At 52.7% G+C, this 27834-nt stretch overlaps 1 protein-coding gene across 1 annotated transcript; it reads right to left on the minus strand.

The window, feature by feature from the left end:
- Positions 1 to 3946: 3946 nt before the first annotated feature.
- SYNPO2L (synaptopodin 2 like) lies at positions 3947 to 24797 on the minus strand. Its single transcript, XM_038744386.1, is given in 5 exon segments — positions 3947 to 8094; positions 13004 to 13106; positions 13108 to 13507; positions 19423 to 19574; positions 24648 to 24797. Coding segments are annotated over 5 exon segments (3117 nt in total). The 5' UTR covers positions 24753 to 24797; the 3' UTR covers positions 3947 to 5737.
- Positions 24798 to 27834: the final 3037 nt, after the last annotated feature.

Genomic DNA, 27834 nt, shown 5'->3' on the forward strand with positions numbered 1-27834 from the left:
GACAGGCGAGAACGAGGCCTAACGGTGAGGAGATCAGCGGCGGAGGAGCGGAGGGTGCGGGCTGGGCTGGAGAAGGAGAGAAGGGAGGTGAGGTAGGAGGAGGCGAGGTGATGGAGAGCTTTGAAGCCGAGAGGGAGGAGTTTTTGCTTCATGCAAAGGTTGATAGGCAACCACTGGAAATTTTTGAGGAGGGAAGTGACATGTCCTGAATGTTTCTGTACAAAGACGATCCGAGCAGCAGAGTGAAGTATAGACTGAAGCGGGGAGAGACAGGAGGATGGGAGATCAGAAAGGAGGCTGATGCAGTAATCCAGGTGGGATGTGATGAGAGATTGTACCAACAAGGTAGCAGTTTGGATGGAGAGGAAAGGGCGGATCTTGGCGATGTTGTGAAGGTGAGACCGGCAGGTTTTGGTGACAGATTGGATGTGTGGGGTGAACGAGAGAGCGGGGTCAAAGATGACACCAAGGTTGCGGGCTTGTGAGACGGGAAGGATGGTAGTGCTGTTCGCAGTGATGGCAAAGTCAGGGAGAGGACAGGGTTTGGGAGAGATAAGGAGATCTTGAGTTGGACAGGATCCAGAGAGTCCCTAGGAGCCTGGCAGTGCAGAATTGCTCAGTCCTGAATTTAGTGCAGTCTCCTAGGGGCTCCTCAGATCAGAACCAACCTGGGACCTAGGATGGACTGAACTTTGCTCCCAGAGCCCTATCTCTCCTTGCGGTGCTCATTCTGTCTTCCTCATCTCTCTCTGCCTAGTCATCTGAGTCGTTTTAGAATCATTCTCCTCCTTCCCTTCAAACGCGAACTGGCAGCAGGGATTTTGACACCAATTGAGGTCAACGATCCGAGGCAGACACCTTTCTCTCATTTTCTCTTCCTACTTGCTTCGCTGCTCTGGTCTCTTTCCTTCCTTCTAAATGCCAAGAAATGAAATCGTAATCCACTGTCCAAACGTGCCATCTTGTGGTGGGATAATCATCCTCATCGCTGGTATTTATTGAGGATTTACTGTGTGCAGAGCACTGTAAGAATAATAATAATAATAATGATGGCATTTGTTAAGCGCTTACTATGTGCAAGGCACTGTTCTAAGCGCTGGGGAGGATACAAGGTGATCAGGTTGTCCCTCGTGGGGCTCACAGTCTTAATCCCCATTTTACGGATGAGGGAACTGAGGCCCAGAGAAGTGAAGTGACTTGCCCAAAGTCACACAGCTGACAAGTGGCGAAGCCGGGATTTGAACCCATGACCTCTGACTCCAAAGCCCGGGCTCTTTCCACTGAGCCACGCTGCTCTCTGTACTAAGCAGTTGGGAAAAATATAATGAAGTGAAGTCCGTAGACATGATCCCTGCCCTCAAGATGCTTACATTTCATTTCATTTCTTGGCATTTAGAAGGAAGGAAAGAGACCAGAGCAGTGAAGCAAGTAGGAAGAGAAAATCAATCAATCGTATTTATTGAGTGCTTACTGTGTGCAGAGCACTGTACTAAGCGCTTGGAAAGTACAAGTTGGCAACATATAGAGAGGCAGGTGAGGCAGACCTTGAAATAAATTACAGATAGGGGAAATAGTAGTTATATTCCATGGGAAACCACTCCTCAAGAACCTCCTGTCGTTGCCCATCCACCTCTGCATCAAACAGAAACTCCTCTCCATTGGGTCTGAAGTACGTAATCACCTTACTGCTTCCCTCCTTATCTTACTTTGCTAGATTTTCTATTACAACCCAACACGCTCACTTGGCTCCACTAAAACCAACCTACTCACTGTACTTTGATCTTTTGTATCTCACTGCCAACCCCTTGCCCACATCCTGCCTCTGGCCCGGAACTCCCTTCCCCTTCACAGTCAACAGACTATCGCTCTCCTCTCCTTCAAAGCCTTATTAAAATCACAACTCCTCCAAGATTCCTTCCCCATCTAAGCCCTCATTCCTGCTATTCCTTCTCCCTTCTGTGTCACCCTTGCCCTTGGATTTGTACCCTTTATTCACCCCACCCTCATCCCTTCTGCATTTACGTACATATCCATAATTTATTTTAACGTCTGTCTCTCCTCTAGACTGTGAATGTCTCGTGGGCAAGGAATAGGTCCATCAACTCTGTTATATTGTATTTTTCCAAGTGCTTAGTGAAGTGCTCCACACAAAATAAGGGCTCAATAAATATGATTGATATGTACGTAAGTACTGTGGGACTGGGGTGTGTATCAAAGCACTTAAGGATTACACAGCCAAACACATAGCGTGGCTCAGTGGAAAGAGCCCGGGCTATGGAGTCAGAGGTCACGGGTTCAAATCCCAGGTCTGCCACTTGTCAGCTGTGTGACTTTGAGCAGGTCACTTAACTTCTCTGGACCTCAGTTCCCTCATCTGGAAAATGGGGATGAAGACAGTGAGCCCCCCGTGGGACAACCTCATCACCCTGTAACCTCCCCAGAGCTTAGAACAGTGCTTTGCACATAGTAAGCGCTTAATTATTATTATTATTATTATTATTATTATTATTATTATTATTATTATTATTATTATAAGAAGGGAGGGCGGGTAGAGGAAATAAGGGCTTAATTAGGGAAGGCCTCTTAGAGGAGAAATGCTTTCAGGAAGACTTTGAAGGTAGGGAGAGCAGGGGTTCATAGGCTATGAAGCGGGAGGGAGTGCCAGGCCAGAAAGAGGATGTGGGCAAGGAATCGTCGTCGAGATAGATGAGTGCGAGGTTGGCGTTAGGGGATTAAAGTGGGCAGGTTGGGTTGCAGTAGGAGATCATTTCTGTTGTTACACATTCATAAGTACTTTTATTCTAGCATTTATTCCCTTCAAACTTTTGGTAAACTCTTGAAACAGTTCAGCAGTCTTCTAATCAAACCCACCTTGATCAGTGGCCTGTGATAAAACGTAGCCTGCAGTCTTCAGAACTGTATATATGTATATATGTTTCTATGTATTTATTACTCTATTTATTTATTTATTTTATTTGTGCATATTCTATTTATTTTATTTTGTTTTGTTGTCTGCCTCCCCCTTCTAGACTGTGAGCCCACTGTTGGGTAGGGACCGTCTCCATGTGTTGCCAACTTGTACTTCCCAAGCGCTTAGTACAGTGCTCTGCACACAGTAAGCGCTCAATAAATACGATTGAATGAATGAATGAATGAATGAATGAGATCAGTGAGAGTGAGAGCTGATTGAGTGCCTTATAGCAGACGGTACGGAGTTTCTGTCTGATGCGGATGTGGATGGGCAACGTGTGGAGAAGCAGCGTGGCTCAGGGGAAAGAGCACAGGCTTTGGAGTTAGAGGTCATGGGTTCAAATCCTGGCTCCGCCAATTGTCAGCTGTGTGACTTTGGGCAGGTCACTTAACTTCTCTAGGCCTCAGTTCCCTCATCTGTAAAATGGGGATTAAGACTGAGTCCCCTGTGGGACAACCTGATCACTTTGTAACCTCCCCAGTGCTTAGAACAGTGCTTTGCACATAGTAAACGCTTAATAAATGCTACTTAAAAAAACTATTAGAGGTATTTGAAGGGTGTGGAGATAGGGTCTGAATTGTTTAGAAATTCACTGTAGCCTGTGGGGAAGGATTAGCTTCTGTAGGCCCTGGGCTTCTTAAAAATTCTCCTTAGCATTTTGAGGCCTTTATTTGGAGGTGGAAAGAGTATTTGATTTCACTTTAAACTCTGGCCTCCCTTCCTCTCCCGTTCTTGGTATTGAATCCTTCAACTTCTGCCCAGAAGAGCCAGGTCCATGATTGAGAGCAGAGAAGGAGGTCCTCAGATGGAAGGGGCAGCATGGGTCTGGGATTTGGAGTTTCTCTCTTCCCACTCTGGCCCTGGCAACAGTGCTGATTCCTAAAGAATCCTGGGGTCCGACAGGCTCCTGAACAGGGAGTTTTCTTCTTGAGGGTTGCGGAGACAGAAAATTAGAGCAGAAGGAAAGGCAGTGAGGAAGGTGCAGGACACAAGTTTATTCTTGTGCATTTTCCACAACGAGGTGTCTTTAAACCAAAGAAACGAACAAGATTTCCGTACGTCAAGCAGCAAACTCAGTTCTGTAGATGGGGCTGGGTGGCTCCTGCGACGGTTACTCTGCTGAGGCAGAAGCCAGGGGGCTGTGGACTGGAGGGAAATCTGAGCGAGGCTTGCTAAGGGAGGAGGAATTGGCTTGATTTTCTGTCACTGCTCCCTTCTGGCGCCCCGCCCCGCACAAAGGGGCTGGGATTTGTCATGCACAGAGCTAGTGAGCTTGACCCGAGAACTCCATTTCTGCTGCTCGATCTGCCTAACTGTTGGGAACTCTGCCAGAAAAGCCTGGTTCTCCTCACTCCCGGCGCTGTCTACAGATGAGGACATGGGGGGAACACTGCTTTTGGTGCTCTCTGCCTGTGCTGCCTGTGGCTGTCTGGAAATGGACGCCTGCAGACTTTCTGCACTTGAGAAGGATAGATGGGGCAAGTTTAGATACATCCACAGAAAGTACAGACTCTGAAAGCTGCCTTTTCCATCTCCCACCAAGCTGGGCCAACACCCCTAAGTATCTGCGGCCACCCTCGGTTCTGTAATCATTTTGCTCCCCTCCCCTAGGCTCTGACAACAATCCCTCCCTTCCCTAAAGACAGGGCTCAACCAATACACCTCTCCCTTCCCACCACACCAGGCTCCATTAATACCCTTCTCACTCTCCACGGTTTCTGCCAATTCCCCTCTCACCGCCAAAGCCATCCTAGGCTCTGCTTATTCATTCTTCATTCTCTCCTTCCACCCCAAACTCTGCTTATGTTCTTCCCTCCAGCTTCTCTTGCCTCCTGGGCTCTGGGTTTCCCCCAAGGAGAAGTTTGGGTAATGCCTTATAGTCGTTCTCAAAACTTTTGGCTTCAATAAATACAGTGGCTCAGTCCTGCAGTGACTGGGAACGGGGCCACTGCTCCATTGGAATTTACTTACCCTTTTTCCACTTCCTACTTTCCCAAGTATCATCCCCTTAAGAAACCTTTCCAGGTCAGAGATACCCACTCTGCCTTGTTTTTAGTCTCCCGAGGAGCTCTCCCTCCCCATTCCCTTGTCCCGAGGAGCATTGAGCCCTCAACGCCTGCAGACTATGCATTCACTGTCTCAAGTAACTTCTAGCCCTCTAAGCCTCACCCCAACATCTACAAACTTCCTTTCCATCTGAAATGGATTTCCTCCGAAGCCCTCTCCTCTTCCCTCTCTCTCTGAGCTCCCATCCGGCTAACCGGAGCTACGGACAAGACCAGAATATGGTGAGCGAGGGGGCCGGTTTGAGGGAGGTCACTGGAACGAAGAGGGGATTAGATGGAGAAGTCTCCGGACACTCTAAGGGCGTCATCGCATCCGAAAATGAGCCCGAGACCGTGAGGCAGGCAGGCGGACATGTCTCGGGGGGCACAGAGCAAGCAGGAAGTGACTCAGAAAAGGGGCAGAGACCCTTTCAAGGACACTGCTCTAGTTCGTCTGCGGTCTGCTCGCGAACCTCTCTTCCCAACTCCGCTTTCCCAAAGCGAACTGTCTCGGGAGCTCCTTCTGTGCCTACACTTGGGCTCAAACAGCTCACTGTAATTAAAACTGAGAGGGAGAGACCGCTGGAGAGAGGTGGAAAGGCAGAGAGGGTGGGAAGAGAGGGATCCAGAGGGAACAGAGAAGCAATTCGGTCTCTTGGGTCTGGGGGGGGGGCTCGGGTGGCAAAGCTGTTTCCAGGAGCTCTGAGGGGCCGTGCCTGGCTCACTGATGCCCTGCCCCGGGTCTCCACACGTTGGCCTGCATCCCTATTCTGGCAGCAGAGAACCGGGGCCGGGCCACCTGGAATCCAGAGGTCGAGGGGTTCGGGGAGGTGCCACGGCCCGGGTCGGGGGGCCGAGAGAACTCCTGGGGCGAAGTTGGGCCGAGAGCCGAGGGGCTCCTGGGATTTTCTGGGAGCATCTCTGCCCTCCAGATGGGCTCATCCAACGTGGTGGCAGCCCGGGGTGTCAGGACGATGGGGACTAGCGGCTCGGCGGTGGGCTGCGGGGCTGGGGTGGAGAAGCGGCGGATCTCACAGGCCCGGGCTGTCTTGGGCGGCCCCTGGGAGCCCGGGGTAGGACCGGCCAGAGGAGCCTCATCGAAGCAGAACATGGCAGCCTTAAGCTGGTAGGGCTGGTGCCGCATGGAATCGATGGCCTTGATCCCCTGCTTGATGGTGGCCGCTTTGGGCCCTTTGGTCTCAGCCTTGCTGGGCTGGGGGCGGGCGGCCAGGGGGAAGAAGGGCGAGTGGAGGGGGTTGTAGGCGATCGGGGGCGGTGCTCGGATGTTGGGTGAATATTTCCAGGAAGAGGGCAGCGAGGGAGTGGGGGAGGGACTACGGGGCCGGGCCCGAAGGCCAGGTGTGGCCTCCACCACGTACCTGTCCATCCGGCTCTGACGCCTGGCAAACAGGTCCCCACCCCTGCCCTGGAGTCGCGGCCCTTCCGGAGCGGGGACCGGGGGCACGGCACCATTTACCAGGCGGTCTGGGGGGCGTTGGGGAGAGGGCTTGGGGGCCACGGGTGGCGGGGTCTTGAGCCCGCGTGCCCTCGGCGACTGCATGAAGTTGCAGGCCTCGGCCCCCAGACTCAGGAAGTCTTCCTCAGGGCCGGACTCGGCCCCCCCAGCCCCGCTCCCGGCCCTGCTCCCGGCCCCCGGTCCATTTCCGGCCCTGCTCCCGGCCCCGGCCGGCTCGGCCCGGGGCTTCTCGTCCAGGTTCTGAACCAGCGACAGCAACTCCGGGTTCGGCGAGTTCTTCTTCTCCTCGCCGCCGGGGCGGAACATCTGCTTTCGGGCCCCCCGGCGCCGGGCCTCCTGCAGGATCCCGGTGCGAGCCGCCGGTACGGCGATCCGCTGCTCCCGGGGGCTCGGGGCCTCGGGGCCCCCTGAGCGCTGGAGGGCGGGGGCTGGGGAAGAGTCAGGGGCCCGTTGCGGGGTCGGGGTGACCGTGGGAAGTTGGGGCCGGGCACCGGGCCGCGAGGGTGCAGACAGGAAGATGGAGGCTGTGGAGGTCATGGCTGTGGAGGTTGTGCCGGGGGATGACCTGGGCTCGGGAGCTTTCCCGGCCCCCAGCGGGGTGACGGGCCGCCCGGGGGCGGGGATGTAGAGTGAGGTGGTGGCCAGCACAGGGCCGGGAGTTGGACACGAGGCCCCCGCAGAGGAGAACGGGGCGGCGGGGCCCGGCCCTCCGGGGGAAGGGGATGCGAGTGAGGTTGGGGCCGGATCAGGGCCCCCAATTGAGGTGGGTGTCAAAGAGGTTGGAGCAGAGCTGGGTCCCGCTGGGGAAGGAGACAAGAACGGGGGTGGGGCCGGACCAGGGCTTTCGACGATCTTCTTGGGGCCTAGGGGCCGGAAGACGACGGAGGAGGTGACCGGACGCTGGGCCGGGCCTCCGAGGGAGAATGGCCTGGCTGATCGGTTGAAGAGGCCAGAGGTCGAAGTGAAGGCCAAGCCTTCCAGAGGCAGGGGGCTGGGCCCAGGGACGGGGCCTGGGGCGGGCGAAGGGCCCCGGGGTGGGACAGTCGCTCCCGGGGGGGTGCTCTGAGCCCGTGGAGGTGGAGGGCTCTGCCCGTTGAGCAGCGCCGGAGGGCCCGGAGGGACGTCCTCGGGCCGGGCCGGGGTGGGGAGCTGCTCCTGGGAGCTCCAGCTGGCCCGCTGCCTCTGCTGCTCAAACAGTTGCGCCCCCCGGCCCGAGGCCTCGCTCAGGACCCGGCCCCCGCTCTGCCCCCCTGCTGACTCCGGGCGGGGAGGCGCCATGTCCAGATAAGCGCTGTCCCAGTCCAACTGGTTGGTCATGCTGCGGGCGTCCGAGAAGGCCTCCTCGTCCAGCTCGGACTCGCTGGTGGGCTGGACGCCGTCCTCTTCCTCCTCTTCGGCAGCTCCCGGCCCCGCTCCGGCTCCGGCCCCGGCCCCGAAGCTGACCAGGGTGTACTTCTTGGCCCGCTGCCGCCGCTTTTTAAACATAAGCACCCCCTTGGAGTGGGGGTTGGGTGCGTCGGTCAGCAGCGAAGCGATGGTTCGGCACTTGGTCTTGGCCTCCTTCACGTTCTTCTCCTGAACGCTCTCTGCGTGCTGCAGCTCTGAGGGCGTGGAGACCGGGGAAATGGTGTCAGCGGTCCCGAGACCACCCCAACCCACAGGCCGCAACCCTAGCCCTCGTCCACACCAGGCCTCCCCGGGGGCTTCCAAGGCCCCCTCCCCACAATTCCTGTTTCTCGTCCGCTCTAGGGCTCTGCTGGACCCCGGGGCTTTCGGCCCCACGGTTCACATTCAACCTGCTCGATCCACGCGGGGTCCACCGGGGGCCGGATAAGCAGAGATAAGGGGCATCAAGTGGGGAGAGGGAGAGAACGTAAGGTGAAACCAAGGACAACCGTAAGGGAGGCCAGACCCAGCTGGCCGCACACTACCCCTTTACTGTCCACTCCCCCCACCCCCACATTCCCCCGTCTCCGGGTCACTTCTCCTGAGGACATTCCAGAGTTCTCCCAAAAGCAGAGAGGCAGATCAAACCGAGGCCCCCTTTCCTTCCGCCCGGCCCTGAATGTGTGGCTGGAAATCCAGCACCTCTTCCTACAGCAAGTTAGGTCAGGCAGGGCTGTGGAGGCCTGGCTGTCCACTGAGCCCGCGATCATCAGCTGAGTCACAAATATCTATAAAATGCCCCCAGGGCAGTACTGGCCCTCAGAAAACCAAGAGCACTCAGCAGCCTCCTTCCCACTTACCTCCACCTCCTCACCTCCTCACCCAGGTACCCACCTCCCATCCCAGAGTGCCGCTGCGGAGAGTCCAGTGCCGACAGTGCAGCAAGGATCCTGGACCATCCGCACGCACACACACATCAGGTCAACAACCCATTGCCCCATTCCTCCCTCCTCAATGCTACTCACAGCTATGAGTCTTAGACTCCCCGAGTGGGGAGCGGGACACCAAGGACATCTCAAGGATGTGGACCGAGCGGAGGAGACCAGGCTCCCTCTGAGGCCGGAGCTGCCGCCGTGGCGAGCTCAGCCAGGAGGCTGTCCGGTCAGAGAGCCACAACGGGGTAGTGCTCAGGAGCCGTGTGCAAGGAGAGCTCCTGGCAGTGCCCGTGCCCCCCAGGTACCACGTGGGGGGAGTGGAGGAGGCGGAGTCCAGCAGGAGTCATCTGAGAGGTGCCTGGCTGACCCCAGGAACCCCCCGCCGGCCTCTCCCCCAGCCCCGAACCTTTGTCTGGCTTCAGTACCAACCCCACACTATACACAGCACACCCACATATTAACGGTTCATTTCCATTCACAGATGCTCATACGCTTACCCACACGAGTATTCCTACATTTACTCCCACATTCTCATTCATATATACGTACTTCCAGCTTTTGTCGAACTCACACTGCATCTTCACACAGGCTCGGTCACTCATGTGCATGTTTTTTCTCGCTCGCTGCTCATAAACGTGCCCGCAGATGAAGGTACACCCCCCCACACACACGTAACCACACATAACTCCCAGGACCCAGCCACATAACTGGCTTGTCACCTGAGCCCCAAGGGAGGAGGAAGCCACAGGACGGTCCGGGAGGAGATCTGTCCTGAAGGATCCCCTCGAGGTTCTCCCTGCCCTCCGGAGACTCCGGGGTCCCTGGAGCTATGGAGAGGGGCAGTACCTGCATAGGGCTGGTCAGGGTGCTCAGAGCTGGGGGCTGGGCCTGGAACTTTGTCCCCGCCACCGCGGCCATGAGGCTCACAGCTTTCCATGCCGAGTGGAACGAAGGGCAGAGGCTCCTGGAGCAGGACCAGCCCCCCGGTCGCCCCCGCGCCTTTTAAAGTCGCCCTTTGTCTCCGGCCCCCACTGCCAGCAGCTGTGAGCTCACCCCGCTATTTCTGGCTCGGCCTCGGCCTCTCCCTCCCGCCCAGCCCACCGCCGGACTTGATGGACACGGGCACCTGTCCCCACCTCCCCACCCCTCCCGATAGAGAAGACAATGAGCCTTTCGAGCCTGCGACATGAGGTCTGCACAGCCAAAAATACCTCCAGGCCGAGCATCGTATCTCCACGTGAGGTGGAGGGTGTGGCAAAGTCAGGGAAAAGGACTAGTGCTCAGTGATGTCTCTGAGATTTTTCACCAAAAAGCCGAGTCGAAAGTGCTAAGACCAAGAGCTAAGACTGACCAAAGTTCCCTGGGTTTTTTAACACTGATATATCTTTATGGGCTGGCTGGCCCAGGGGCTCCTAAGCAGCTTCAGGGTGGCCTGGAATTCATCCAGTGGCCCGGGTCCACAGCTGCCCTTTAGAGAGGAAGTATATTCTAGGCTAAATTCTGGTCCTTGATCTCTCCTTGAGGGTACTAACGGGCCAGAGGGAAGCCCAAGAGGCTCAGCCCCCTCATTCAGTTCCTCAGAACTATTGGTAAGGGGGCCTGGGGGTGTCCAAGGGTCTCTTCTGGATTCTTTGGACTGGCGGGGAGGAGAAAGAAAGGGAGGGAAGCAGAATTGCCCCCCACCTCCTTGCCCAGGGCATCATTTCCCCCAGAACAGACCTGGAATATTTCACAGCTGTCCCAGGATTTGGGGTTGTGGGCAGTGCCGCTAGAATCCTAACTTCTGCTGTTGAATGACCTCTAGCTTACGGTGGAATGATAATGTTGCCAGAAGCCCCGGTGACAAACCAAAACATGCCATTAAGTAGCCCTTCCGTCCTCTCTACAGGGTCTGAGTTTCTCTCTCTCGGGTTTTTGGTGCCTCTCTGGGGACCCTAGTCTTTTCCTCCATCAGGGCACCCCACAACCTCCTTTCCAGAGGGGCCATGTGGCTCAACGGTCACCGAAACTTGGAATCACTATGGAGGACCTGAAACAAGGAGATCCTGAGCTTGGGGCTGGCTGGGGTTGGGGAAACTTGGGAATCGGGGTAGAGGTGGAGGGCAGAGGAGCCGGGAAGCCCATGGAAGGGGAGGCTAAGGCTGGGGGAGGAGTTAGAGAGCTATGCCTTCTCTTCCCTGCCATAGCCTTCCTGCCCAGAGTCCCCACTGACACAGCGAGGGTGGCAGGGAAGCCCTTGGGAAAGAGCTGGGCGGGAAGGGCTACTCTCGATTTTGGCTCCGCAGCAGGAACCATAAATAGAAACCTGCCTCAGATAAACAGAGCCCCCCTCAGCCCTGTTCTACATTCCTTCTGCAGATAAGGAGCACTGAGCACCCTCCCCCATTTCCCTCCCTTCTTCTCTCCCTAAATCTTCCTCTCTCATCTACAGACCCCAATAATGATCACAGACCAGACCCGCACTGAAGGCAGACAAAGCCAAGCATCACAGCTTCCCTGGAGCGTAAGCCCCCCTCTTGCCCACCCCACAATCCCTTCCCAACTCAGACCTGATAGGCCGCACGACACCGTACCTGCAAATAGTTGACACGTGCCCCCAGGCCCCTTACCAGTCTTGACTCTGTTGGCCTGCAAATATAACCTGACGTCCCTCTCAGTCACTTACCGTGCCCTGACTGTGCTCCTGCAAATACACCCTGACACCCGCCCGCCCCCCATCCCCCATCATGGCTGGGCAGGAGCAGCTGGGCCTTCCTACCACACTGATTCAAGTGGGAAAAAATAACCCAGCCGTGGTAGGGGGAAGGTACTGAGAATGGTCCCTGCCCTCTTCCCTCCCCAGGACCCCTCCCCACGGAAAGGGGCTGAAAGACAAAACTCAAAAGCCCATGGGAACACCCTGGATTGTAGGAACTGGGAAACAGATTCTCAATTAGGTCCAAGAGTGGAGGTCCACTCTTGGATTTGGAATAGTACTGGCAGCCGTATTTGGGGGTCTGAGATTGAGGGTTGAGGCTTGGGAGTCTAGAGTGGACTGGGATCTGGGATCCCGCTCTTGACTGGAGAAGGATTTGGGATCAAGTGCCTGGGAAGGAATGGGAGCTGGAGTAAGCCAGACCCGTTACTGGAGGATCGGAGAAGGAAGAATGAGGTCTAAATTACAGCGGGGTCTGGGGTCCAGGGTCTGGGTTGGGGCAGGCCTCGGCACCGGGGTCCGAGCCCAAGAAGGGAGAGTGGGTTCAAAGATTGGGTCAGGTTGCCCTTTAGGATGAGATGGGCCAGAGAAGCAGCAGTGCCTAGTGGAAGAAACACAGCCCTGGGGGGCAGAGGACCCGGGTTCTAATCCTGACTCTGCCACATGGCAGCTGTGTGGCCTCGGGCAGGTCACTTCACTTCTCTGTGCTTCAGTTACCTCATCTGTAAAATGAGAATTAAGACTGTGGGCCCCATATGGGCCAGGAACTGTGTCCAACCTGATTAGCTTGTATCTTCCCCAGCACTTAGTACGGAGCCTAGCACAAACCAAGCGCTTAACAAATACCATAACAAAAAAAGGGCAGGCTTTAGCCCCTGTGACAAAGCCTGAGCTTTGAGATTTCCCTCACTAGCCCTGCCTCCTGCACTGTTTTTCTATGGTGGCATGCTCAGCCCTAGGAAAAAGGCTGCTGACCGAAGGTGTCTTGGAGCCACTCCCTCCTCAAAACCAGTTGCCTCTCTCTCCATCTCTTCTTTTTTTTATGGTGCTAGTTGAGCCGCTACTATGTACCAGGCACTCTACTAAGCGCTGGGGTAGATACATGGGGCGCCCAGTCTCAATCCCCATTTTGCAGATGAGGTAACTGAGGCACAGAGAAGTGAAGCGGCTCGCCCCAGCTGACAAGTGGCAGAGCCGGGACCAGAACCCGGGTCCTTCTGACTCCTAAGTCAGTAGGCCACACTGCTCCTCTCCCTGTATTTTCTTTGACTGCTGCCGCCCATCCGAGGCACCCTCAGCACCGAAGGTGGAGGGTGCTGATGGGTGCGGGGGCCCGCACCCCACCCCGCTCGGTTCTCCCGCTCGGTTTCCCTTTGGGGCTCCTGAGGCTGAGGGGCGAGCAGCGATGCCACCGTCGCCACCCTTGCCACTCCATCCTCGTCGCTCCGGTTGGGCCTGGGATCCGGCAGAGTTTGAGACGGGGCAGGAACTCACTAGCTTGTTTGGCCTTCTGGACGTAGCTGGTGGTCAGTTCGTCGGCCACAGGGTAGGGCACGGGCCCCACCATGGGGATGAGGACGGCTCCAGAGAGGGGGGGGGGCCTGGGGCAGAAGCGAGGCCTCCGACGGAGGGGGCTTCAAGAGGCCTGCCCTGTCCCAGCCGGGGGAGCTCCCCCGGCCTCCCCCTGGCGTGGGGGAGGTAGGGGTGGGCGGGGCGGGCTCCGCGGGGCTGTCCCACGAGGAGATCTGGTCCAGCGGGGTGGACCGGGGGGCACCCCGGCGGCGAGGCCTGCGCGGCTTCTCTTGCGCCCGAGGACCGTCCGCGTCGCTGTCCGTCTCCCCGTAGTAGGCCTCGCTGCTCGGCGGCGACTGCAGGCTGCTCGGCTGCGGTTGCTGGGCGGCTGGGGCCCCGGTGGGCTCGGGGCTCAGTGGAGTTTGGGGAGACAGGACGCGCAGCTCCCCTGGGGACGGCGAGCGCGCAGGATCCGCGCCCCCAGACCTGCAAGGGGTGGGGGAACGGGGAATCAATCGATCAATCAATCGTATTTATTGAGCACTTACTGTGTGCAGAGCACTGGACTAAGCGCTTGGGAAGGACAAGTTGGCAACATATAGAGACAGTCCCTACCCAACAGTGGGCTCACAGTCTAGAAGGGGGAGACAGAGAACAAAACCAAACATACTAACAAAATTAAATAAATAGAATAGATAGGTACAAGTAAAATAAATAAATAAATAGAGTAATAAATATGTACAAACACATAGATGTATATACAGGTGCTGTGGGGAAGGGAAGGAGGTAAGATGGGGGGATGGAGAGGGGGACGAGGGGGAGAGGAAGGAAGGAGCTCAGTCTTGGAAGGCCTCCTGGAGGAGGTGAGCGCTCAGTAGGGCCTTGAAGGGAGGAAGAGAGCTAGCTTGGCGGATGGGCAGAGGGAGGGCATTCCAGGCCCGGGGGATGATGTGGGCCGGGGGTCGATGGCGGGACGGGCGAGAACGAGGCCTAACGGTGAGGAGATTAGTGGCAGAGCAGCGGAGGGTGCGGGCTGGGCTGGAGAAGGACAGAAGGGAGGTGAGGCAGGAGGAGGCGAGGGGATGGACAGCCTTGAAGCTGAGGGGAAGCGGGGAGGGATTAGGGAGAGAAGCCTAGAAAAGCGGAGGGCCTGGAGAGGAAGACTCTGGGGTAGACACATAAGGAACCCAAACATCACTCACTCATTCATTCATTCAATCGCATTTATTGAGCACTTACTACTACTACTAATAATAATAATGGCATTTATTAAGAGCTTACTATGTGCAAAGCACTGTTCTAAGTGCTGGGGAGGTTACAAGGTGATCAGGATGTCCCTTGGGGAGCTCACAGTCTTAATCCCCATTTTACAGATGAGGTAACTGAGGCACAGAGAAGTTAAGTGACTTGTCCAAAGTCACACAGCTGACAACTGGCGGAGCCGGGGTTTGAACCCCTGACCTCTGACTCCAAAGCCCGGGCTCTTTCCACTGAGCCATGCTGCTTCTCTACAGCTAGTGTTTAAAATTTAAAAATAAATAAATAATGGCATTTATTAAGCGTTTACTACGTGCCAAGCACTGTTCTAAGTGCTGGGGAGGTTACAAGGTGATCAGGTTGTCCCACGGGAGGCTCACAGTCAATCCCCATTTTACAGATGGGGGAACCGAGTCACAGAGAAGTGAAGTGACTTGCCCAAAGTCACACAGCTGACAATTGGCAGAGCCGGGATTTGAACCCATGATCTCTGACTCCAAAGACCGGGCTCTTTCCACTGAGCCGCAAGTCACTTCACTTCTCTGTGCCTCAGTTCCCTCATCTGTAAAATGGGGATGAAGACTGTGAGCCCCCCGTGGGACAACCTGATCACCTTGTATCCTCCCCAGCGCTTAGAACAGTGCTTGGCACATAGTAAGCGCTTAACAAACACCGTCATTATTATTATTACTGAGTGCGAAGTACAGTTCGAACTAAGGGCTTGGGAGAGTAAATTGCAACAACAGACATATTCCCATTCACACACATACACACGCTCACACACGTGTGCGTGCATCACAGACATCCACCACCCAGTTAAGCAGGACACCAATCCTTCCCAACCATTACGTACATATGTGCATCCACACCCACACTCTTCACAACACTCTGCACCTGACTCAGGACCCCAGATTTTGAATAATAATAATAATAATAATAATAATAATGATGGCATTTATTAAGCTCTTACTATGTGCAAAGCACTGTTCTAAGCACTGGGGGGAATACAAGGTGATCAGGTTGTCCCACGTGGGGCTCACAGTCTTCATCCCCATTTTACAGATGAGGGAACTGAGGCACAGAGAAGTTGGGTGACTTGCCCAAAGTCACACAGCTGACAAGTGGCGGAGCCGGGATTTGAACCCATGACCTCTGACTCCAAAGCCCGGGCTCTTTCCCACTGAGCCACACTGCTACCATTACAAATAATGGTATTTGTTAAACGCTCACTAGGTGTCAAGCACAGTCTTTTGCACTGGAGTAGTTACAGGTAAATCAGGTTGGCCCAGTCCGTGTCCCAGATGGGTCCCACAGTCTTAATCCCCATTTTACAGAGAAGGTAACTGAGGCCCAGAGTAGTGAAGTGACTTCCCCAAGGTCACACAGCAGGCAAGTGGCAGAGCCGGGATTAGAACTCACAACCTTCTGACCCAAAGGCCCGTGCTCTAACCGTTATGCCGTGCTGCTTCCTAACCCAAATCCGGCCAAGACCAGGAGGCCTGGGCCACACCTGTAGGGTATTCGCCCAAGTGCTTAGTACAAGCAGCGTGGCTCAGTGGAAAGAGCACGGGCTTGGGAGCCAGAGGTCATGGGTTCTAATTCCGGCTCCGCCACTTGTCAGCTGTGTGACTTTGGGCAAGTCACTTCACTTCTCTGGGCCTCAGTTCCCTCATCTGTAAAATGGGGATGAAGACTGTGAGCCCCCCGTGGGACAACCTGATCACCTTGTAAACTCCCCAGCGCTTAGAACAGTGCTTTGCACATAGTAAGCACTTAATAAATGCCATTATTATCATTATTATTATTAAAATGGGGATGAAGACTGTGAGCCCCAGGTGGGACAACCTGATCACCTTGTAAACTCCCCAGCGCTTAGAACAGTGCTTTGCACATAGTAACTGCTTAATAAATGCCATTATTATTATTATTATTATTATTAAAATGGGGATGAAGACTGTGAGCCCCAGGTGGGACAACCTGATCACCTTGTATCCTCCCCAGCGCTCAGAACAGTGTTTTGCACATAGTAAGCGCTTAACAAATGCCATCATTATTATTATTGTAGAACAATGCTTTGCACATAGTAAGCACTTAACAAATGCCATCATTATCATCATCAATCATCATCATCAATCGTATTTATTGAGTGCTTACTGTGTGCAGAGCACTGTACTAAGCGCTTGGGAAGTACAAATTGGCAACATTTAGAGACAGTCTCTACCCATCAGTGGGCTCACAGTCTATAAGGGGGAGACAGAGAACAAAACCAAACATACTAACAAAATAAAATAAATAGAATAGATATGTACAAGTAAAATAAATAAATAAATAAATAAATAAATAAATAAATAGAGTAATAAATATGTACAAACATATAGACATATATACAGGTGCTGTGGGGAAGGGAAGGAGGTAAGATGGGGGGATGGAGGGGGGACGAGGGGGAGAGGAAGGAAGGGGCTCAGTCTGGGAAGGCCTCCTGGAGGCCTTATTATAATAATATAATAATATTATTATTATTATAGGGCTCTGTATGCAGTAAGACCTCAATAAATACCACTGCCTGATTGATTGTTGGGTGGTACTGCTGCACACATTGGGGTTTGTTGATCCAGTAGGTCATTAGACTGTGAGCCCACTGTTGGGTAGGGACTGTCTCTATATGTTGCCAATTTGTACTTCCCAAGCGCTTAGTATAGTGCTCTGCACATAGTAAGCTCTCAATAAATACGATTGATGATGATGATGATGACCACTCACGGGACATGCGTGAAATCACTGCACTTGCCTAGCGGCGCTCCACTACCAGGTGTCAGTCTCCCCCTACCCAAACCCAACCCCAAACTGGGAGACCAGATTTTGTGGATAATAATAATGATGGTACTTGTTAAGCTCTTACTATGTGCCGGGCACTGTACTAAGCACTGGGGCAGATATAAACAAATAGAGTTGGACACAGTCCCTGTCTCGCATGGGGCTCCCAGTCTTAATCCCCATTTTACAGATGAGGTCACTGAGACGCAGAGAAGCGAAGTGACTTGCCCAAGGGCACACAGCAGACAAGTGGCGGAGCCAGGACTAGAACCCCCCGCTGTTGGGTAGGGACCGTCTCTATATGTTGCCAACTTGTACTTCTCAAGCGCTTAGTACAGTGCTCTGCACACAGTAAGTGCTCAATAAATACGATTGAATGAATGAATGAATGAACCCATGACCTTCTGATGCCCAGGCCCTTATTCTTTTAGACTGTGAGCCCACTGTAGGGTAGGGACTGTTTCTATATGTTGCCAACTTGTACTTCCCAAGCGCTTAGTACAGTGCTCTGCACACAGTAAGTGCTCAATAAATATGATTGATTGATTGATTGATTGATTCTTTCTGATATTCATTCATACATTCATTCAATTGTACTTATTGAGCGCTTCCTGTGTGCAGAGCACTGTACTAAGCACTTGGGAAGTACAAATCGGCAACATATAGAGACGGTCCCTACTATGCCGTGCTGCTCCTCTGGTTCGCCTTGGCCAGGGATCTAGCGCAGCATGACGCATAGGCACAAGTTGCTATCATTCAATCAATCAATCAATCAATCAATGGTATTTACTGATCACTTACTATGTACAAAGTACTGTACTGAGCGCTTGGAAGAGTACAACAGAATTACTGTTGTACAACCTGTATATATGTATATATGTTTGTACGTATTTATTACTCTATTTTATTTATACATATTTATTCTATTTATTTTATTTTGTTAATATGTTTTGTTTTGTTCTCTGTCTCTCCATTCTAGACCGTGAGCCCGCTGTCGGGTAGGGACCGTCTCTCTATGTTGCCAACTTGGACTTCCCAAGCCCTCTCCATCCCCCCCCGCCTTACCTCCTTCCCTTCCCCACAGCACCTGTATATACGTCTATATGCTTGTACATATTTATCGCTCTATTTATTTATTTATTTTACTTGTACATAGCTATTCTATTTATTTTATTTTGTTAGTATGTTTGGTTTTGTTCTCTGTCTCCCCCTTCTAGACTGTGAGCCCACTGTTGGGTAGGGACTGTCTCTAGATGTTGCCAACTTGTACTTCCCAAGCTCTTAGTACAGTGCTCTGCACACAGTAAGCGCTCAATAAATACGAGTAATTGATTGATTGATTAGCACAGTGCTCTGCACACAGTAAGCGCTCAATAAATACGGTTGAATGAATGAATGAATGACTTAGCGGACACGTTGCCCCGCCCTCAAAGAGCCTACTGTCTAGACGTCAATGTCTAGACAGTACGTCTAGACTACGTCTAGAGAAGCAGCGTGGCTCAATGGAAAGAGCACGGGCTTGGGAGTCAGAGGTCATGGGTTCAAATCCCGCCTCTGCCAATTGTCAGCTGTTTGACTGTGGGCAAGTCACCTGACATCTGTAAAATGGGGATTAAGACTGTGAGCCCCACGTGGGACAACCTGATCACCTTGTATCCTCCCCAGCGGTTAGAACAGTGCTTTGCACATAGTACGCTCTTAACAAATGCCATTATTTTAGAAGCAGCTTGGCTCAGTGGAAAGAGCCCGGGCTTTGGAGTCAGAGGTCATGGGTTCGAATCCCTGCTCCGCCACACGTCTGCTGTGTGACCTCGGGCAAGTCACTTCACTTCTCTGAGCCTCAGTTACCTCATCTGGAAAATGGGGATTAAGACTGTGAGCCCCACGTGGGACAACCTGATCACCTTGTATCCCCCCAGGGCTTAGAACAGTGCTTTTCACGTCATAAGTGCTTAACAAATGCCATCATCATCATCATCATCATCAATTGTATTTATTGAGCGCTTACTATGTGCAGAGCACTGTACTAAGCTCTTGGGAAGTACAAATTGGCAACATATAGAGACAGTCCCTACCCAACAGTGGGCTCACAGTCTAAAAGGGGGAGACAGAGAACAAAACCAAACATACTAACAAAATAAAACAAATATTATTATTATTATATCATTATTAATATCATTATCATTACTAATAATATCATTATTATTGTTATTACTAGCTGCAAGGAATTGAAAATGGACGGGGAGAGAGAGGCTGGGCATTAAGGAAAGGGAAAGGGCCTGGAGAGGGGGCACGGTCAGGGAGAAGGTGGGACCGGGGGGCATCTCTACCTCTTAACTACGAGGAGCAAGCTGGTACCAGAGGCATCGATGAGGCTCATAGCACTGGCATGGGAGAGGTCAGCACAGGTCATCCCATTGATGGAGAGCAACTGGTCCTCTTCTCGCAGCCCAGATCTACCGGCTTGGCTCCGCCTGCGGATCTGAGGAATCGGAGGGCACGCTCTGGTCATAGTCAATCGATCGATCTGATGTGTGGAGCACTTACCGTGTGCAGAACACCGTACTAAGCACTTGGACGAGTACAACGTAAGAGTTGGTAAATGTGTTCCCTGCTCACGAAGAGCTTACAGTCTAGAGGAGGGAACAGACAGTAATACAGATAAATCAATAAATAATGGATGTGTCTGCATACGCGCCATGGGGCTGCGGGGGGGTGAATAAATGGTGCAAATCCAAGTGCAAGGGTGAATCAGTAGGAATCACAATCAGGGGGAAAGGGACAGATTGGGACAATTCCTCTTCCCCATCATCAGAGCCTTATTGAAGGCAAAAACTCCTCACTTTCGGCTTCCAGGCTGTCCATTCCCTCGCCCCCTCCTACCTCTCCTCCCTTCTCTCCTTCTCCAGCCCAGCCCGCACCCTCCGCTCCTCTGCCGCTAATCTCCTCACCGTTAGGCCTCGTTCTCACCTGTCCCGCCATCGACCCCCGGCCCACGTCCTCCCCCTGGCCTGGAATGCCCTCCTTCCGCACATCCGCCAAGCTAGCTCTCTTCCTCCCTTCAAAGCCCTACTGAGAGCTCACCTCCTCCAGGAGGCCTTCCCAGACTGAGCCCCCTCCTTCCTCTCCCCCTCCTCCCCCTCCCCATCCCCCCGCCTTACCTCCTTCCCCTCCACAGCACCTGTATATATGTTTGTACAGATTTATTACTCTATTTATTTTACTTGTACATATTTACTATTCTATTTATTTTATTTTGTTAACATGTTTTGTTTCGTTGTCTGTCTCCCCCTTCTAGACTGTGAGCCCACTCTTGGGTAGGGACCGTCTCTATATGTTGCCAACTTGCACTTCCCAAGCACTTAGTACAGTGCTCTGCACACAGTAAGCGCTTAATAAATACGATTGAATGAATGAATGAATCGCCTCCAAGAGGCTTCCCTGACTAAATCCTTGTTTCCTCTTCCCCCACACCATTCTGTGTCGCCCTGAAATGGTCCTTTCATTCATTCCCCCATCCCAACCCCACAGTACTTATGTCCATATCCGGAATTTATTTATTTAGGTAAATGTCTGACCCTCCGTCGAAACTGTAAGCTCACTGTGGGCAGAGAATGTGACTGTTTATAGTTATATTCTACTCTCCCAAGGACTTAGTGTAGTGCTTTGCACACAGTAAGAGCTGGATAAATAGCTGGACTGACTGAAGAGGAGGTTAGACTGTGAGCCCACTGTTGGGTAGGGACTGTCTCTATATGTTGCCAACTTGTACTTCCCAAGCGCTTAGTACAGTGCTCTGCACACAGTAAGCGCTCAATAAATACGACTGATTGATTAGAGGTGCAGTGTACACAGGGTGAAAGAGCAGGGAGCGGCTCCTCAGTCCAGCCCCAGCACGCGGAAGGGTTCTGCTCCTTCCCGCTGGGCACCGGAGCGGGATCGGAGGCTCCTCTCGCATCTGGACCTTGAGGTGAGTTGGTGGGAGCCGGGGGCCTATCTTGTCTCCCGGTCGGTTGTCCAAGGACAAGGAGGTTATCATGGCTTGGGAGCCACTGAGGGGATTAGGAAAATCCCCTGGGGGTGTCTACAGAACTACCACCCTGCTCCTGAGGCTCGGGCGGCCATCGTCCACCTCTGCTGCCCCAGGGGCGATTAGTTTGGCTTGGTTGGCTCAGCCACTGCTGCTTGATGGGTGATGGTGGCAGTAGAAGATGGTGGAGAGAATAAGGACCTCCTCCTCCTCTTCCTCTTCCTCTTCCTCCTCCTCCTCCTCCTCCTCCTCCTCCCTTAGACTGTGAGCCCCAAGCAGCGTGGCCCAGTGGAAAGAGCACGGGCTTTGGAGTCAGAGGTCATGGGTTCGAATCCTGGCTCCGCCACATGTCTGCTGTGTGACCTTGGGCAAGTCACTTAACTTCTCTGAGCCTCAGTTACCTCATCTGTAAAATGGGGATTAAGACTGTGAACCCCACATGGGACAACCTGATCACTTTGTATCCCCCCCAGTGCTTAGAACAGTGCTTTGCACATAGTAAGCACTTAACAAATGCCAACATTATTATTATTATTATTATTATTATTGTGGGACAGGGACTGAGTCCAATCTGATTATCTTGTATCTACTCTGGTCTTAATACAGTACTTGGCACATAGTAAGCGCTTAACTAAATACCACAAACTTCTCCCCCCTGCCCTTTCTCTCTTTTCTAGCCTTTTCTCTCCCTCTGTTTTTCTTTCCCTGAGCTCCAGTACTGATCGTGACCTTTCTTTTTTTTTTTTATGGTATCTGTTAAGCAATTGCTATGTGCCAAGCACTGCTTTAAGCCATGGGGTAGACACCAGGTAATGAGGTTGGACCCAACCCATGGGACCTCATCAGGCTCTAGAACGAAGTGAAGAGCTTTTCTTTCCTCCATCAGGCCAGGAGCCAGTTGGGGACTTTTTGAGCTTGAGTTAGAGGCTCCTACCTCTGTTCTCAAAGCCATACTTCCTTACACCTCACCTCCTTGAAGTCCCACTCACCAATACTGCACCCCAAATTTATTGACTTTTGTTTCTATTTTGTTCATCATCAATGGAATTTATTGAGCGCTGAGTGCAGAGCACTGTACTAAGCGCTTGGATGAGTGCATTGTTATTGTGCATTTGTCTTTGTACCTTACACTGTTTTAATATTTTATTGTATCACTGCTCCCACGCTTGGATTTCTACCCTTTATTCACCCCACCCTCAGCCCCACAGTATTTATGTATATAATAATAATAATAATAATGATGGCATTTATTAAGCACTTACCATGTGCAAAGCACTGTTCTAAGCGCTGGGGAGGTAACAAGGTGACCAGCTTGTCCCAAGGGGGGGCTCACAGTCTTCATCCCCATTTTACAGATGAGGTAACTGAGGCCCAGAGAAGTTAAGTGACTCACCCAAAGTCACACAGCTGACAAGCGATGGAGCCGGGATTTGAGCCCATGACCTCTGACTCCAAAGCCCGTGCTCTTTCCGCTGAGCCACGCTGCTTCTTATATAGCCGTAATTTATTTTAATGTCCATTTCCCTCCCTAGACTGTAAGCTTGTTGTGGTCAGGGTACGTCTACCAAATCTGTTATGTTGTAGTCACTTAGTACAGCGGACTGCACACGGTAAACACTCAATAAATATGATTAATTGATTGATTGATTGATGTATCTGGCTCCGGCCCACTCCCCCACTTCTAGTCATAAATTGTGAGCCCCTAGAGGGATGAGGTCTGGATCTAACTCCACCTTTGCAACTCTTCCCCAGCTCTTAATGCCACGCTCTGCACACCGTTAAGTGTTTAATAAATACTATCACTCCTCCTCTTCCTCCTCCTGTTACCCCCAACTCCGGCACATTCAAAACGAAAAATTGGCTCCCCCCCAGCCAACAGCTCTTCAGTCTGTGGGGCAGAACTGACTGCACACCCAGGGCAGAAGCCCAAGGCCAACAGCTCTTCGGCCAGTGGAGCCGACGGACACCGAAGTGACAGCCCCATCCCCACTAGGTCTGGATACTCCCGTCGGGAATGATGGATGAGCTATGGTCCCAAGGCTTCGGGCCCGAGAACCTGTGCCGAGGAATCGATTACAGCGCTAGTGGCTCGGGCATTACCGCTCAGGCTGACTCCTTCCCGCCGGTCATAACCCTATTGGGACATGGGGTGCAGGGAGAAAGTAGGAGGGAGGGGGTTGGCGCGGATGACTACATGTCGGCCTGGAGAAGCGAGGAATTCCATCTGAGCCGGACCTGACCCTTTTCTCCCCTCAGATCCATTCCCATCGCTCCTGGGGCCATCGGAGAAGAGCACATTCTATCCCTTCCAAAGTCTTTGAGCGCTTGGTAGGGAGAGGAGGGAAGAGGACTGGGAGTTTGCAGTCTAGAAACCCGGGTCGCGGGAACCGATCCCCCATCTTCGCCCCCGCCCCCACCAAGCAGCGTGGCTTAGTGGCAAGAGCCCGGACTTGGGAGTCAGAGGACGTGGGTTCTAATCCCGGCTCCCCGCTTGTCTGCTGTGTGACCTTGGGCAAGCCACTTAACTTCTCTGTGCCTCAGTTCTCTCATCTTTAAAATGGGGATTAAGATCGTGAGCCTCACATGGGACAAACTGATTATCTTGTATCTATCCCAGCGCTTAGAACAGTACTTGGCACAAAGTAAGCGCTTAACAAATACCTTAATTATTATTATTAATAATATATATATACGTATATATGTTTGTACATGTTTATTACTCTATTTATTTATTTTACTTGTACATACCTATCCTATTTATTTTATTTTGTTAGTATGTTTGGTTTTGTTCTCTGCCTCCCCCTTTTAGACTGTGAGCCCACTGTTGGATAGGGACTGTCTCTATATGTTGCCAACTTGTAATTCCCAAGCACTTAGTACAGTGCTCTGCGCACAGTAAGTGCTAAATAAATACGATTGATTGATTGATTGATTATTATAACCTCCAGCCTGGCGACAGCCCTCTGGAGAACAGGGAGCTGAGGCAGGTCTCCCCACCCCGCCACCAACCAGGCCTCCAAATGTCCCCGTCCAAAGCTCCGACCATGACCCCTTCCTTCAAACTTGAGGTACGAGTGGACTCTTCTACCCCACTGGAGTTCCTTAGGCCCCTCCCCTTCCCGCTCTCTCACTCGCTTTCCTTCTCCCTTCCTCACACAATAATAATAATAATGATGGCATTTGTTAAGCGCCTACTACGTGCAAAGCGCTGTTCTACGCGCTGGGGAGGATACAAGGTGATCAGGTTGTCCCATGTGGCGCTCACAGCCTGAATCCCCATTTTACAGATGAGGTCACTGAGGCCCAGAGAAGTTAGGTGACTTGCCCGAAGTCACGCAGCTGACAAGCGGCGGAGCCAGGATTTGAGCAGGTGACCTCTGGCTCCCAAGCCCGGGCTCTTTCCACTGAGCCACGCTGCTTCTTGAGCAAGTCCAAACGCCCTCCTTCCCACTCGCCCTATTCCACCCCAGCCGTCCTAGCCCAGGCTAGAGTTTGGCGTGCTGGGCCTCCCGGCCTCCCCCTTACCTTGGATACCTGCAGGGGTTTCTTCTGTTCCGCACCCCCCTGCAGCCGGAAGCCCCAGGGGGCACCCCCAGACAGCCGGACGAGCACCTCCTCCTCATTGCCCATCGCTCAGCTCAACCTGTCCCCCCGGCAGCTCGGACACCGCACTGGAAAAAGAACCTGTGGGGCTGGAGCCCCTGTCTTGTCCCGTCCCGCTGACCCCAGCCCTCTTCTCCTCCCCCACCCCCTCGCGGGGGGGGAATCAGCCCCAGGCTCTGCCTTCGGCCAACGCTGCTACCACACGTGTCCTGTCAATCTCCCCCGGCCCAGATCAGAGCCGCGCTCAAAATAGCAGCCGGCTGCCCCCCTCTCCCAGTCCCCTACCAGCTGTGCCGCTCCGTGGCCTGCGGATAATTTTAGCCCAAATTCCCTGCTCTCCTGTATCGTCCCCACTTTGGCCTTTCGGAGTTCCTCACTTCAGGAGCCCAACACTGGTCCTCAGGCCTGTGACCAGCGCCTCTGGCCCCTCAACTGCTGCTCCTTCCGCCCATGCAGGGCGGGGAGAGGGGAAATAGCAGCTCTCCTGCGGCCTGTGTAGACCTCCAGTCTAGGGAAACGGAACACAGAGCAACTGCTTCTGAACAACTCTGTCTACACTACACTCCTAAGGGAGACGGGCAAATGGAGCCACTTCAGAGTGCATCTGGCAGGGTGTGGCAGAAGGTGGTCACTACCTGGTCGAATGGGAAGGGCATCTACACTGCACGGGGCGTGACCTGCGGCGTAGACACCGTAATTGCTTAGTGTGTATGCCAGACACTGTAGTAAGCACTGGGGTAGAGTCACTGAACTTCCCCATGCCTCCGTTTCACCTGTGGAATGGGGTACCTGTGAGTCCCATGTGGGATAGGAACTGTATCCAACCTAATTATCTTGTATCTACACCACCACTAAGTTCAGTGCTTGGCACATAGTAAGTGCTTAACAAACATCATCATTATTATTATTAGGGCAGGGCTGGGAGAAACTGGACAAGGAGGGGAAAGGGAAGGAGGGGCAGGGAAGGAGGAGCTGGGTGGAGCAGGTCAGGAAGGGCTGGGCAAGGAGGGGTGGGGCAGGAGAGGATGATATAAGGCAGGGAGGTTGTAGGGAGGGCCTGGCAAGGATTTAGGAAGGATCATGTCCTGCCTAGACCCCGAAAACTTGGCAAGTCCCAGGTGACTGGACTAGAGTGTGCCACCAATGGGGAGAGCCTGAGAGGGTGGAGCTGGTGATACCAGGGCAGGGAGTGGGGGCATCTAGGAGCCAGAGATATCCAGGATTACGCACTATCCACCTCCAGGCCAGGCTGCCCTGGCCCTTTGGAATGAACTCCAGTGAACTGCTGAAGACTAAGAAGCGGGGCTGGCCCCTTCTCAGGCCATCGCCGCTAATCTCCTCACCGTACCTCGTTCTCCCCTGTCCTGCCATCGACCCACGGCCCACGTCATCCCCCTGGCCTGGAATGCCCTCCCTCTGCCCGTCCACCAAGCTAGCTCTCTTCCTCCCTTCAAGGCCCTGCTGAGAGCTCACCTCCTCCAGGAGGCCTTCCCAGACTGAGCCCCTTCCTTCCTCTCCCCCTCGTCCCCCTCTCCATCCCCCCATCTTACCTCCTTTCCTTCCCCACAGCACCTGTATATATGTATAGATGTTTGTACATATTTATTACTCTACTTATTTATTTATTTATTTTACTTGTACATACCTATTCTATTTATTTTATTTTGTTAGTATGTTTGGTTTTGTCTCCCCCTTTTAGACTGTGAGCCCACTGTTGGGTAGGGACTGTCTCTATATGTTGCCAATTTGTACTTCCCAAGCGCTTAGTACAGTGCTCTGCACATAGTAAGTGCTCAATAAATACGATTGATGATGATGATGACTTCATGCCCTTTCAGGACCCCCTGAAATCCCTGTGCTCGGCCACGCCTTTGGGTGGTTGGTCTTGGCGAACGTCAGCCATGGGGAGGAGTTCTCGTATTTGCAGTAGCTGGAGCCCCCTCCTTCCTCTCCCCCTCCTCCCCCTCCCCATTTCCCCCTCCTTCCCCTCCCCACAGCACCTGTATATATGTATATTTATTTGTATGTATTTATTACTCTATGTATTTATTTATTTTATTTGTACATATTTATTCTATTTATTTTATTTTGTTCATATGTTTTGTTTTGTTGTCTGTCTCCCCCTTCTAGACTGTGAGCCCGCTGTTGGGTAGGGACCATCTCTAGATGTTGCCAACTTGTACTTCCCAAGCTCTTAGTACAGTGCTCTGCACACAGTAAGCACTCAATAAATACGATTGATTGATTGAACGATTGAATCGGCAACATATAGACACGGTCCCTACCCAACAATGGGCTCAAACATAACAATAATAATAATAATAATAATAACAGCATTTATTAAGTGCTTACTAAGTGCAAAGCACTGTTCTAAGCGCTGGGGAGATTACAAGGTGATCAGGTTGTCCCACGGGGGGCTCACAGTCTTTATCCCCATTTTACGGATGAAGGAACTGAGGCCCAGCTAATCAGGTTGGACCCAGTCCATGTCCCACATGGAGAGCTCAGTCTCAATCCCCACTCTACAGATGAGGGAACTGAGGCACAAAAGTTGTGTCTATCCCAAGGTCACACAGCAGACGAGTGGCTGAGGTGGAATTAGAACCCAGGTCCTTCTGGTCCCTGAACCCAACTCGGGGAGGTGGAGGTTGCCAACTTGTACTTCCCAAGCGCTTAGTACAGTGCTCTGCACACAGTAAGCGCTCAATAAATACGATTGATTGATTGATTGATAAGGGAGGAGAGGCAGAATCCAAAAAGGGACTTGCCCTCAGCCCCTTCATGTGACAGCCTGCTGCTGGTAGAAGGGAGTTTCGTGTATCTCGGACAGTAGAGGCCCCAGGGAAATGATATTTCTTGAACACCTACGGTGTGCAGAGCATTACACGAAGTGCTTGGGGTTGTACAATACAACAGTAGGAGCTACTTGGCCTAGTAGAAAGCACATGGGCCTGGGAGTAAGAGGACCTGAGTTCTAATCCTTGCCCCACCACTCACCTGTGGCGTGACCATCAGTAAATCACTTTGTTTCTCTATGCCTCAGTTTCCTCATCTGTAGAATGGGGATTCATTCATTCAATCATATTTATTGAGCGCTTACTGTGTGCAG

Source organism: Tachyglossus aculeatus, chromosome 3 (genome assembly GCF_015852505.1).
Source record: "Tachyglossus aculeatus isolate mTacAcu1 chromosome 3, mTacAcu1.pri, whole genome shotgun sequence".
In the NCBI taxonomy this organism is placed as follows: domain Eukaryota; kingdom Metazoa; phylum Chordata; class Mammalia; order Monotremata; family Tachyglossidae; genus Tachyglossus; species Tachyglossus aculeatus.